The sequence below is a fragment of the Leucoraja erinacea genome, chromosome 7, assembly GCF_028641065.1.
Source record: "Leucoraja erinacea ecotype New England chromosome 7, Leri_hhj_1, whole genome shotgun sequence".
NCBI classification, from domain to species: domain Eukaryota; kingdom Metazoa; phylum Chordata; class Chondrichthyes; order Rajiformes; family Rajidae; genus Leucoraja; species Leucoraja erinaceus.
Window position 1 is genome coordinate 70,166,920 of NC_073383.1, and position 14,284 is coordinate 70,181,203.

Consider the following 14,284-nt stretch of genomic DNA (forward strand, 5'->3'; position numbering starts at 1 on the left):
TGAAAAGCTTTTGTTGCGTGTTAACCAGAGAGTGGAGAAATAGGTGAGAGTTTTGGTGGGAGGATTGGTTCGTTGTTTATTGTTTATTCGTTCTCTATTGTCTATTACCCAAAATTGGAGAATTCAATCTTCATACCGTTGGGTTGTAAACTGCCCAAGTGGAATATGATGTGCTGTTGCTCCAACTCCATCTACTGTATCCGGTGCTCCTGATGTGGCCTCTTTTACATTGGCGAGACCAAGCGTGAACTTGGCGACCATCCCGCTGAACATTTGCTCTCCAGCAACCAAGGCCTATTGGATCTTCCGGTTGGTAATCATTTTAACTCATCTTCTCATTCCCTTACTGGCCTTTCTGTCCTGGGCCTCCTCCATTGCCAGAGTGGGGCCACATGCAAACTGGAATGACGGGACCTCAGTCTGCTTGGTAGCTTACAATCAAAAGAGGTACGATCGTTGAATTCTCCAATTTTAGGTAACTAATTAATGCTCTCCTCTTTTTCTCCCAACCACCTCTTCTCTCCCTGTGCTCCACCTGGACTCACGCCGATTCCTCCCCTCCCTGAATTTCTTCCTCCAGTTTCACAATTCGCAACTCTTCAATTCTTATCGTGCATCTGCCTATTAATACCCTCCCACCCCTTCACCCGTATCCACCCATCACTTGCCAGGCTTTGTCCTGCACTTCTTCTCTTCCAGCTTTCTTTCCACATCACACCCTCACCACGATCAGTCTAAAGGGCCCTGACGTGAAACCTAGCCTGTCCATGTTCTTCAGAGACGCTGCCTGACCTGCTGAGTTACTACAGCACTTTGTGACTATCGCTGGAAAACAATTTCCTCGACTTTAACTCGCATGCAATTGTTCCCGCTCACTACTCACGCGAACCAGTCCTGGCTCAGAAGTCACCAGGACGTGATTTTTAAAAATGACACGTTAAAAAGGCGGCAAACAGGTGAGTCTGGATACTGTCTAAGTGTACTACTGCTATACACTGGTGCTGTATCTGAGATGCTCATCTAATATGTATCTACGTACTTATAGAAACATAGAAACATAGAAATGAGGTGCAGGAGTAGGCCACGGCCCTTCGAGCCTGCACCGCCATTCAATAGATCATGGCTGATCATCCACTCAGGATCCCGTGGCATTCCATTAAAAAGGGCCACATCTAACTCCCTTTAAATAAGCCAATGAACTGGCCTCAACTACCCTCTGTGGCAGAGAGTTCCAGAGATTCACCACTCTCTGTGTGAAAAAAGTTCTTCTCATCTCGGTTTTAAAGGATTTCCCTCTTATCCTTAAGCTGTGACCCCTTGTCCTGGACTTCCCCAACATCGGGAACAATCTTCCTGCATCTAGCCTGTCCAACCCCTTAAGAATTTTGTAAGTTTCTATAAGATTCCCTCTCAATCTTCTAAATTCTAGAGGTATAAACCAAGTCTATCCAGTCTTTCTTCATAAGACAGTCCTGACATCCCAGGAATCAGTCTGGTGAACCGTCTCTGCACTCCCTCTATGGCAATAATGTCCTTTATGTACAGTGATACTTGCATTGAACCATATGCAAAAATGAATTTCACTGTATTTCGGTACATGTGACAAATAAATTGCCAGAGGGGAAATTAGAGATGAGTGGAAATAAAGTATATACAGCCCAATGGGATTGACTGTGGACAAAAATAGGGAGAGAAAGAGGGGGATTACAGGGATTATACTGACAGCCAGAAACATGTATGGATCTAACATTCTACCACTTAGCTTTAGACCATGCTGTAAGTTTAAAATGGTTCTGACATTAAATGAAAAAGTTCTTGAACAGAAGTTTTACTAAATAGATGGCAACAATCCACAAAATGTGGTTCTAGGCCATTTTTTGGTTTATGGCCATTCAGATAAGCAATAAATATCAGCAATACAGATCCACCACTGATTTTCCAGCACCCCTTGGTTCCAGAGACCTTGTGTATTATCCATTTTGCCAGACCAACGGGGGCACGGCCTCTGAGACGAGTTGAACGATACCGGAACAATGCACCTGGGCTACCAAGGGACCGAGATATCGGCCCACAAAAGGCCTCGTAAGTAGACTATGGTAACGGTACTGCCGGCTCTGGCTGGGTTGGAGTTCCTGCGGCCCTGGCAGCAGGGGAGCAAATTCGACCCGCTGATCCGCCGCACAAGTCCCGATGCCTTGGCGCCACATTTTCAGAGAGCCTTCCAGGAAGGATTTCAAGTGGGCTCTTGCAAGCTTGTCCGTTTTAAAGGAGGTACCGGGAAACCGGAAGTGGATCGGTACAAGCAATACCCATAGCCTCAGAAACAAGTGTTTTTTAAATTGCAGAGGGCTATTGTTGTCTATCTCAATATTGTTGCAATCCCAATAATTGACAGCTCCCCAAAAATTCATGGAAAGTAGTGAATGCCAATAATACCCGCGATACACTCTCAGAGATTACTTTATCCTTGCGGACATCCAGCGACTGTCATGTTGCGGGTACTCACCGGGAACTGGAACGGCGAGTGTCAGAGCGGAACACACACACACACACACACACACACACACACACACACACACACACACACACACACACACACACACACACACACACACACACACACACACACACACACACACACACACACACACACACACACACACACACACACACACACACACACACACACACACACACACACACACACACACACACACACACACACACCAAAGGCGGGGACCAGGGCAAGTGGAGGATCGTTGTCTGAAATTCACACTGTGCAAAGCCAAGGTGATACAGACACACACCGCAATGAACAGGAAGGTTAAGACGGCTAGCACAGTGTACAGTAAGTTCTTTAAAAAACAGGAGAAGGAGGGGGGGGGGGGGGGTGGAGGGGTGGAGAAGGGGGGAGACGGAGTGGAGACACGTTTAAGAAGCCAGACAACTTTGAATAAGCCAGAGATACAGTTTTCTGAAAACTCGTGCTTACGTTTTTTATTTCCCCAATGAGCAAATGAAAATTACCAGTCAGCAAAGGCAATTAACTAAAACTATGTACAACTACCTCAACTACCTATAACTACATGGTGACCCCACTACAACTGCCCCCACTACTACAGGATTATCGATTATCTCCATGGCAACCAATTTTTGCTCACAACAATTTTTTCAACATGTTGAAAATTTGTGGCGACCATACTGAGGCCACAACTAGTTCCCAGAATGCGGAAACTCCTTGCGACCATGAAGGAGACTCACCAGAGACCACCAGCGAACATGTGGCGACCATGTGGCGAGCGCAGAGTCTCCTGCACTCACCTAAAAAGTCGTCTAAGTGGGACAGGCCCTTAAGTTACACAGTTCCACCTGCCTGCAAGAACATGAGCAGTTATTGGTCCAAGCTAATGAAATACAGAATGAGTTGCATAGCAACATTAGGCAAGTAAGAAGATATCCACAAGATATCTTATCTTTGGCCGGCACAGTGGCGCAGCGGTAGAGTTTCTGCCGTACAGCTCTTTCAGCAGCAGAGGTACGGGCTCGATCCCGATTACGGGTGCATCCTGTACGGAGTTTGTACCCTCTCCCCACGATCGCGTGGGTTATCCCCGAGATCTTCGGTTTCCTCCCACACTCCAAAGACGTACAGGTTTGTAGGTTAATTGGCTTGGTATAAAAATGTAAATTGTCCCTATTGTGTGTTGGATAGTCTTAATGTACAGGGATCGCTGGTCGGTGTGGACTCGGTGGGCCGAAGGGCCTGTTTCTGCTCCATATCTCTAAACTAAACTAAACTATCGGGTAACTATGTGACAAAACAGCGGCCACAAGCAGTTTGGAAACAAGCATCCAACTAAGAGCCCTCTGCTAAGGTGATAAAATGTCATGTTCCGCATTTCCTACTTCTGAAGCATAAAGGAAAGGTTACCAGATGTGGCATTTGATGAGCTGAGATGCTTTCCAGGTATCATCTTACCAAGGAGCATCGGGGCTACCAAAGCAACAAAATACATTCAATGCAGTCTAGACAGAACTTTAACCTGAAAAGCATCAATGGCTTTCATTAGTTTAATGCAGAGCGGCAATAAACAAAACAAACCTTGAACGGCATATGCTGACAGCTGCACCGACGTGTCGGACGGGCATTCTAACCTGAATTGTTGGAGGGAAAAGGAATAAAAGAATTTAGTTTATTAACTTTAATCTGCAGATAAACTCACTCCAGGCAGTACACTACCGAGTGACAGGATATGGACCTCTGCCCAGAATTCACCACTCAGTGCGTGGGCCATTGTAATTTGACCTTCAAGAAAAACGGGAATCTTTTCTAACAGAGTTATTTTTTTCGTGGTTTGCTGTAACAGATCAAGTCACATCAGAATTACACTTGTTGGCATTGTATAATAAAACTGATAAGGTTCAGATAGTAACTTGCTAATTCTTGAAGAACGGATATTATTTAAACAAATTTGTAAGCTTTCCAAAAAAACCCCACAATACATGTGCTTTGGCATGTTTACTGCATATTTTTATATTGATAATTGGCATTTATTAAGTTTGGGCTGTATTTATAGGTAGTTGTGGGGTTGATTGATATTAGTCTTGAAAGATGAAGTGCCAGACGGCACGGTGGCGCAGCGGTAGAGTTGCTGCCTTACACCATTTGCAGTGCCGGTGACCCAGGTTCGATCCCGACTACGGGTGCTGTCTATACGTTACTTTGTATGTTCTCCGCGAGACCACGTGGGTTTTCTCTGGGTTCTTCGGTTTCCTCACACACTCCAAAGGCGTACAGGTTTGTAAGTTGATCGGCTTGGTATAAGTGTAAATTGTCCCTAGTGTGGGATAGCGTTAATGTGCGGGGATCGCTGGTCGGCACGGACTCGGTGGGCTGAAGGGCACGTTTGCGCACTGTATCTCTAAACTGAAAACTAAACAGACACAGGAGGCAAAATCTCAAACAGAAGAACAACAACTTTCTGGGAGCATGTTCTTGCCAAGCAATACCTTGGCTTGGATGTGTCACCCCTTTTAAAAAAAAAAAATAATTGGCTGGAATTCCCTACGTAACAGCATCCTCCGAGCACCATCATAAGAGCTGCGAAGGAGAATGGGGTTGAGAGGGAAAAATAGAACAGCCATGATCAAATGGTGGAACAGACCCGATGGGCCGAATGGCCTAATACAGCTCCTATGTCTTATGATCTTATAAGGTGAAGGAGAAGCTTGAATATTATCATCCAGGGCCATTAAGGCTGGATAATAAATGCATCCTCCTCAGCATCTCCCCACTTGCTGAAGATAAACATGTTATTGAAAGTATCTGGTGCCAGATTGAAAGAAAACACTGGAAGAAATATAAGAGGGATTTCCAGAAAGTGTATAGGAAGGAACTGCGGATGCTGGTTTACACCAAAGATAGACACAAAATGCTGGAGTGACTCGGCAGGACAGGCAGCATCTCTGGAGAGAGAGAGAATGTGTGGCGTTTCAGGTCGAGACCCTTCTTCAGTCTGGATTCCTTCTATCCAGAGACACTGCCTGCCCCGCTGAGTTACCCCAGCATTTTGTGTCCATCTTTGGATTTCCAGAAAGGCAGTCAATGAAGTCCTGAATATTTTAAAAAGTGACACAATGCAGCTGGATCATAAGATCATGTGATAGGAGTAGAATTAGGCCATTCGGCCCATCAATTCTACGCCGCCATTCCATCATGGCTGCTCCACCTCTTTCCTCCTAACCCCATTCTCCTGCCTTCTCCCCATAAACTCTGCCAGCTGTACTAATCATGAATCGATCTATCTATCTCTGCCTTAAAAATATCCACAGACTTGGCTTCCACAGCTTTCTGTAGCAAAGTATTCCACAGATTCACCATCCTCTGTTCAATGCACCTGCTTCACACCAATTTCATCCCAATGCACTGAATCAATCATATTCCGGCATGTCTTTTCATTCCATTCCCCTTCTCCTTGAATGCAAATGCTTCGGAACACTGCCATAGAAATCCATATTTTAACGACATTTTTGGATAATCCATTATCTCCCAAATTCCCTATTGATTTACTACAGGTAACATCGTGAGAATATTACTAATGAATAATCCCTTTCACCCCCACTTGCTAAAGGCACTGAATCCAAAGTGCAGGTTTGAGCACGGTTGTCCTGCCATCTGCAAGAACTCGCAGACAGAATTTACAGGCTAATCGACAATGGAAGTAATCACAGTCAAGCCTGCAGCTGGCCTCGCCATGATCTGCGGGTACTCAACATCAATGATTGCAGTGTTTGAGAAAGAACTAGTAGATTGGTCCAGCACGGGAGCCTGACTCAAACTTGAATCCAGGATTAGATAAATAGTTGCGTGTTTTAACCTACGGACCTATCTCCTAAGCTGTATTATTGATCATTGACTCTATTTTTTTTAAACTTTCTTTTTTTTTCTTTTCTCTCTTTCCATCTATAAATTTTAAAAAGCAATTAAAAGCAGTGTTAATACGTAATTGATAAATGTGGACTCCAACTATTTTGATAGCTGGGACCCCGGGACCCTAGATACTAATAATATTTCGGTTCACCAGACTGATTCCTGGGATGTCAGGATTGTCTTATGAAGAAAGACTGGATAGACTTGGTTTATACTCTCTAGAATTTAGGAGATTGAGAGGGGATCTTATAGAAACTTACAAAATTCTTAAGGGGTTGGACAGGCTAGATGCAGGAAGATTGTTCCCGATGTTAGGGAAGTCCAGGACAGGGGGTCACAGCTTAAGGATAATGGGGAAATCCTTTAAAACTGAGATGAAAATAACTTTCTTCACACAGAGAGTGGTGAATCTCTGGAACTCTCTGCCACAGAGGGTAGTTGAGGCCAGTTCATTGGCTATATTTAAGAGGGAGTTAGATGTGGCCCTTGTGGCTAAGGGGATCAGGGGGTATGGAGAGAAGGCAGGTACAGGATACTGAGTTGGATGATCAGCCATGATCATATTGAATGGTGGCGCAGGCTTGAAGGGCCGAATGGCCTACTCCTGCACCTAATTTCTATGTTCTATGTTTCTAATATGTAATCGTTAAACAAAGTCTGTATCGGTTTGGATTATGATATGCATATGCTTCTAATAAAAAATATTATTTTAAAAAAAGAACCGTAGATGCGGGTAAATCGAAGGTAGACATAAAATGCTGGAGTAACTCAGCAGGTGAGGCAGCATCTATGGTGGGAAGGAATTGGCGAAGTTTCGGGTCAAGACCCTTCTTCAGACTGATTTCAGGGGAGGGGGCAGGACAGGGAAAGAATGTAGGCAGAGACAGTAAGACTAGTCGGAGAACTGGGAAGGGGGAGGGGATGCAGCGAGAAAGCAAGGGCTATCTGAAAGTTAGAGAAGTCAGTAGACTCGATTGGCCGATTGGCCTACATCTGCTCCTATGACTTATGAATGATGAATGATGCTGGCAAAATGCACCAGCGAAATCTGCCAGTTAAAGACAGATGCGGGAAGTAAGTCTGCTGTGCTCCTGGTACGAAGGATCCTCAGTCCCACCATTAAGAAAGATCAGCTTAACCCCCACCCAGCCCCTCCTGCCTTCTTATCTCATCTTCTCTTTGACTGCTTCCTCCCATCACTCACCTGCCTCCATCTCCCTATTCCACACTTCATCCTCTTGCACTCGTCTACATCTGCCCGTCGTCTTTTGTTCCTATTACGTCCAGCAAGCACCTAACCGGCCCCTATGTTACAACACCTCCCCGCCCCCATCCCCTTTATTCTGTCTATCTTCCCTCTCCAGTCTCAGTCCCAATGCAGCGTCTCAATCCAAGACATTAACAATTCCTTTTCCGCAAAAGATGCTGATCGTGTCGCTGAGTTCCTCGAGTAAATCATTTGTTCAAGATGAAAGAGCACATACTTGCTCAGAAGGCGGACACAAGGCGGCACGGAGCGATAGAGCTACAGCCTTACAGCGCCCGAGACCCTGTTTCGATCCCGACTATGGGTGCTGTTTGTATGGAGTTTGTATGTTCTCCCCGTGACCCGTGGGGGGTTTTCTCCGAGATCTTCGGTTTCCTCCCACCCTCCAAAGACCTTCAGGTTTGTAGGTTAATTGGCTTGGTATAGATGTAAAATGTCCCTAATGCGTGTAGGATAGTGTTAATGTGCAGGGATCGCTGGTCGGTGCGGATTTGGTGGGCCTGTTTCCACGCTGTATCTCTAAACTAAACTAAAACTAACAAAAGCTTGGAGTAACTCAGCAGGTCAGGCAGCATCTTTGGAGAATAGGAATAGGTGATGTTTCGGGTCGAGACCCTTCTGCAGTCTAGGTCAACCGACTTACCCGACTATCTGTAGATCACATAAATAAAAGGACATTGCCATCTAATCACTTGCAAAGCAGGATGAACTTGGGCTTTACTAAGCAAGACTCCAATAAAATGTAACCAAGCATTACTTACTTGCCACTCAGAATATCTTGCTTCAACTGTAGCACAAACAAGTATCTGCAAATAAAGAAGGATTCAGACATGAGAAATGACCAAAAGCAGAAAAATACATTAAATGTATTTTACTTCTGTAAAGCAGCAAATTGTGATCTGGAATATACTTAAAATAATAGGAGATGAGATATCAATATTTTATGAAGGATACGGTTAAATTTTCATGGCCCTTCAGCCCACATTACTATGACAACGGCAAGGCCAATTTACCCCACACAACTGCCTGCACGTGGCGTCTCTCAAAATTCCACCCCTGTTTATGTCTCTATTCAAATAGCACTTAAATGTTGCTCACTCATCTACTTCCACCGCTTCTGACAACATGTTTTTAGTTTTTAGCATTTTAAATCAATGATATGCTTGCTCAGTCACATGGCATGTTATCAAAGGTCTATGCGTGACAGTTTTAATACCAACTCGGCCACAGAAGCAGATAGAAAGGTCACAAGAAATTGGGAACTCAATGCTGGTCGGGTCACGGAGGTGAATCAATCAATATCACACTTGCATCCAATTTACCCCAAGAAATGCAAACACACTGCCTGGTGTTAAAGACAGCAAGCATTCAGAATGGGAGCAAGCATAAACAAAATAGTGCATTCCAAACACAAATGATAGTAATATATGGGTTAATAAGATGTCAAAATGCAGCATTTTTATAAAGCTCTATCGTACAATAATCACTGATCACTGACAATACCAACTAGACATATATAATAAGTGGCAGGGACTTCAGGAATGCTGATGTACAGAGGAACCTTGGGCTACAAGTTCAAAGCTTCCTGGAAATGGCAACACAGGTGGAGAGGGGAGTGAAATTGGGCCTATTTATAGGTCGAGGCACTGCGTATATGAGTTGGGATGTCATGTTGCAGCTGTACAAACCATTGGTCAGGCTGCACTTGGAGAATTGTGTGTGTAGTGTGTGTAGATAGAATTGTGTGTAGTGTGTGTAGATAGAATATTGCCCCATCTTGTCTCCTGCACTACAGACAAGATGGGGGCAATATTAGAAAAAATGAGAAATGATCTCCAGGATTTTGCCAGAAATGAAAGACTTTACTTATAAACAGGGATCAGATAGGCTGGGTTCATTCTCACTGGAACAAATTAAGTTGATGGGCCATCTTGTTCATCGACTTCAGCTCCGCATTTAATACTGTCATCCCCGCCAGCTTGATCACCAAACTCAGCGGACTTGGCATCACCACCTCCCTCTGCAATTGGACACTGGATTTCCTCACCAACAGACCCCAGTCTGTTAGGATCAACAACCTCACCTCCTCCACTCTGACATTGAACACCGGCGTGCCACAGGGCTGTGTGCTCAGCCCTCTCCTCTATTCCCTCTTCACCCATGACTGCGTCCCTATGTATGGCTCCAACGCCATCATAAAATTCGCCGATGACACCACGGTGGTAGGACTGATCAGGGACAATAACGAATCAGCCTACAGGGAGGAGGTCCAGAACCTGGCAGCCTGGTGTACCAATAATAACCTCGTCCTCAACTCAAAGAAGACGAAGGAAATCATTGTAGACTTCAGGAAGACCAGAGGGGGCAGACATACCCCCATCCACATAAACGGGCCTGAGGTGGAGCGCGTCTCCAACTACAAATTCCTCGGGGTACATATCTCAGAGGATCTGTCCTGGTCCCTCAATACCCCCAAACTGATCAAAAAGGCACAGCAGCGCCTCTACTTTCTGAGGAGGCTTAAGAAATTTTACCTGTCCCCCCAGATCCTGTCCAACTTCTACCGCTGTACCATTCGAAAGCATCCTGACCACCTGCTTCACGGTATGGTACAGCAGCTGCACCACAGCTGACAGGAAGGCACTACAACGGGTGGTGAAAACCACTCAGCACATCATCGGTGCCCCGCTCCCTGCCATGGATGCCCTCCACCGCAAACGGTGTCTGAGACGGGTCGGGAAAATCATCAAGGACCCCTCTCACCCTAACCATGGACTGTTTGCCCTCCTCCCATCAGGGAGGCGGTACAGGAGCCTCTGGTCTCGCACAAGCAGACTGAAGAACAGCTTTTTCCAAAACCCCATCACCCTGCTGAACTCACAGGCCCGACGCTAGCTATCTTTATACTCTTTTATCTGTATATATTCATTGCCTATGTACTAGTTTAATTCATCCACATTGCACATATTGTTTAACCAGTATTTTACTACCTTGCGCTCTGATTAGATGCTAAACTGCATTTCGTTGTACCTGTACTCGTATTTGTCAATGACAATAAAGTTGAATCAAATCAAATCAAATCAAATTAAATTCTTACTTTAATCGGACCTTACTGGACTTCATCTTGCACTATACATTATTCCCTTAATCCTTTATCTGTACACTGTGGACATCTCGATTGTAATCATGTACAGTCTTTGCGATGACTGGATAGTACGCAACTAAAAGCTTTGTAACGTACCTCGGTACACGTGACAATAAACAAAACTACTTGCTGTAGCTTTATGAGCATATTAACTAATGCCACAATATAACAAATAAATATGATCTACGGCCTTCTACAGCCAGCACCTCCAGACTCAGGAACAGCTTCATTCCCAGAGCTATAGCGGCTCTGAACCGGCCCTGCTGAGTGCCCCCCCCCCCCCCCCGGACTGTCTCCCTCGGATGGTCACGTCACACAGACGCATCTGCACTTTAGTCTGTTTGAACTGTTTTGACTATCTTACTGTTGTAATGTTCTTTTTACAAACCATGTTCTCGGGGTATCTAAATCTAAATTTTATTAGTTACTTAAGTTATGACATCGGATGGAAGCTGCATACCAAATCTCGTTGTGCTTATGTGCAATGACAATAAAAGATATTATTATTATTATTGTTATCAATTACACAAAAAAAAATTAATACTAAATAGCCAGGCTATAATAGTACAACCTTTACAAATTCCATAACAGTTCATTGCTGAGGTAGGGTTGTGTAGTGTGAATAGTAGATAGAATAGAATTAAAGTGAAAGGTGGTGGTTATATGTAATAAGGAGCCAAAAGAAGTGGTATAGGCATATCAATTTACAAATATTTAAAAGGCATTTGGGCAGCTACTTTGAAGTAGAAAGAGAGGAATACAGGTCTAATGGGGGGGGGGGGGGGGGGGGGGGGGGGATTTGCATTTAACGGCATCATGGTGAACATGGACGAGTTGGGTCAAAGGACCTATTTATGTTGTTCGGTCATTCTACCTAGTTCCACTGTTCGTATCCTTCTATCCCTGTAGTTAGCACATCTTCCCCAGCCAACAATGGAACATTATGCACTCCACCCTTCCTGAGGTCATCTGTTGCCGACCCCATTTTGTTCTGGCCTTCTCTAGATTTTCTAGAATGTTGCCTAGTTCAGCACTAAGTTTCGTATCAATCTATCCCTGTCGTTAGCACATCTTCCCCAGCCAACAATGGAACATTATGCACTCCACCCTTCCTGAGGTCATCTGTTGCCGACCCCATTTTGTTCTGGCCTTCTCTATCTTTCAGTCAGAAGAAGGATTCCGACCCGAAACGTCACCTATTCCTTTTCACCGGAGATGCTGCCTGACCCGCTGAGTAACTCCACCATTTTTTGTCCATCTCCACACCTATTTCTGAGCGGCACAACTCTGTGATTCTAATGCCCCTGTCCCACTTGGGAAACCTGAACGGAAACCTCTGGAGACTTTGCGCCGCCCCACCCAAGGTTCCCGTGCGGTTCCTGGAGGTTGCAGGTGGTTGCCGGGGGTTGCAGGTAGTGGAAGCAGGTAGGGAGACTGACAAAAACCACACGGAAACCTTGGGTGGGGCGCAAAGTCTCCAGAAGTTTCTGTTCAGGTTTCCTAAGTGGGACAGGGGCATAAGCCAGCCATTGAGCAGTTTCAATGGAATTTTACTTTCAGCTTGAGGTTGAATTTTCAATGCTTGCCCAGACATTCCATGCTGTTAATCATTCCACAGAATAAAATATTGTAATGCCAGGACTTCTACTTTGCTGAGAAATAAATCAACTAAATATCAGGCGCATTATCGGTCAATTAAGCCAGCAGGTACGTGTTACTGACTCGATTTACATGCGTTTTGAACTCTGGCTTGGCAGGCCAACAGGTTGTAGCATGCCTTTCTTTCAAGAGCCGTAGAATTGTTACCCAGTACTGAACATACTGTGCATGCACACACCTTGGGGAACACCAACTGCAGAATTAAACACATTCCTGGCAACAACTCTGGCCCTGCCCAGTTCACAATGGAATTAAGACATCAGATCCAACAATGGATCAAAATGAGTTTTACAATCCAATGAATGGGACAAGAACTGGTTGGATTCTGCAAATGAGCTTGATAAATGCGCTTGGTGTTGCCATTATTTCCACCGCAGATGATACAATTCTTATTAATCAACGTCGACCCGTAATCATTCGTGCAAACCAACATCAGACGACTCGGACTCTGTTAGTTGAACAGCTCACAAAGGTCACGGGTTCAATCCCCTCATGTAGTTTAAAATTAGTTGGTGGCTGCTGGTTGTAGAGATGGAAAAATGGACATTTAGGACTGATGCAGGAAAGTGGGCTTTGGTGGGTTGTGATATCTGCTCGCCGTGGGTAGCCGCATCTCCAATTGAAGAGGGATATCGATGAGCAGGAATGGAGGTATGGAATACATGCATGGAGATGAGAGTCTGTCTTGGCATCATATTTAGTAGAGACATTGTGGGCCAAAGGGCCGGTTCTATGTGATCACTTCCACAGTTGCAATCTTGGTACTTCAACGTGCAGGCGGTCAGAGGGAGAGAAGATGGCCTTCATCTCTCCATTGTGCTCCAAGCATTCAGTCTGAACCACTGCAATGGAACCAAGCGGCAAGAGTGCAACCCACAAAGTTAATATCCCAGCACTCATTCACTACTGTCAGCCAAATTCCTATTTCTCCTCTAATTTCTTTACGGGGGTGGAAAAAACAGCAGAGAACATAATGCATAGGTCACCAATAAGCATGAATACATCACATCTTCAGGCCTGTAACAGGTACAACTCTCAAGGGACACAAGACAGAAACATTTTTTTTACCTGGTTAATTCTTCATGGAGATTGTTCGGCTCAGACGAGTAAAATTTAACCCGGAGATGAAGACAGTACGGTGGGCCAACTTCAAAGAGAATTAAAAACAGAATCAATATATACACCAGAATAGAGATACTCAGTGTGCTGATTCTTATTAAATACATAAAAGTACATGCCCTGATTTCAGGCCAACCATGTCAAAAGCTGGCTTCCCCTTCTCACTGTGAACATCACTAGCTCATATTTCCACTTATTTCGGAGTTATACCAGTGAGTATACCATTCTATTCCAGCTGGGTTGAAAACAAGCTTTGCAAAGGGACATGAATAAAACTGAAGATAGACACAAAAAGCTGCAGTAGCTCAGTGGGTCCGGCAGCATCTCTGGTGAGAAGGAATAGGAGATGTTTTGGGTCGAGACCCTTCTTCAGACTGGGAGTCAGAAAAGACGGAAACTAGAGATATGAAAAGAGAGTTAGATATAACGCTTGGGGCTAACGGAATCAAGAGATATGGGGGAAAAGCAGAAACAGGGAACTGATTGTGGCTGATCAGCCATGATCATATTGAATGGCTCAAAGGGTCGAATGGGCTACTCCTGCACCTATTTTCAATGTTCCTATGAAAAGGCACATAGAACAAATGAAAGGTGTGCAAAAGGACAAATCAAAGCCAGCAACAATGGTCAAGAATTGGTGGAGTCCACAATGGTCCATTGTTGG

General features: G+C 44.7%; 1 protein-coding gene across 1 annotated transcript in view; it reads right to left on the reverse strand.

Moving 5' to 3' along the window:
- Nucleotides 1–14,284, reverse strand: part of epb41l5 (erythrocyte membrane protein band 4.1 like 5) — a 149,072-nt gene that overhangs the window by 79,786 nt on the left and 55,002 nt on the right. Inside the window, exons 4-6 of the mRNA XM_055638750.1 lie at nucleotides 13,570–13,648; nucleotides 8,459–8,503; nucleotides 4,103–4,155 (exon numbers count right to left, since the gene is read on the reverse strand). Coding sequence (XP_055494725.1) covers nucleotides 4,103–4,155; nucleotides 8,459–8,503; nucleotides 13,570–13,648 — 177 coding nt within the window. The remainder of the gene's footprint in view (nucleotides 1–4,102; nucleotides 4,156–8,458; nucleotides 8,504–13,569; nucleotides 13,649–14,284) is intronic.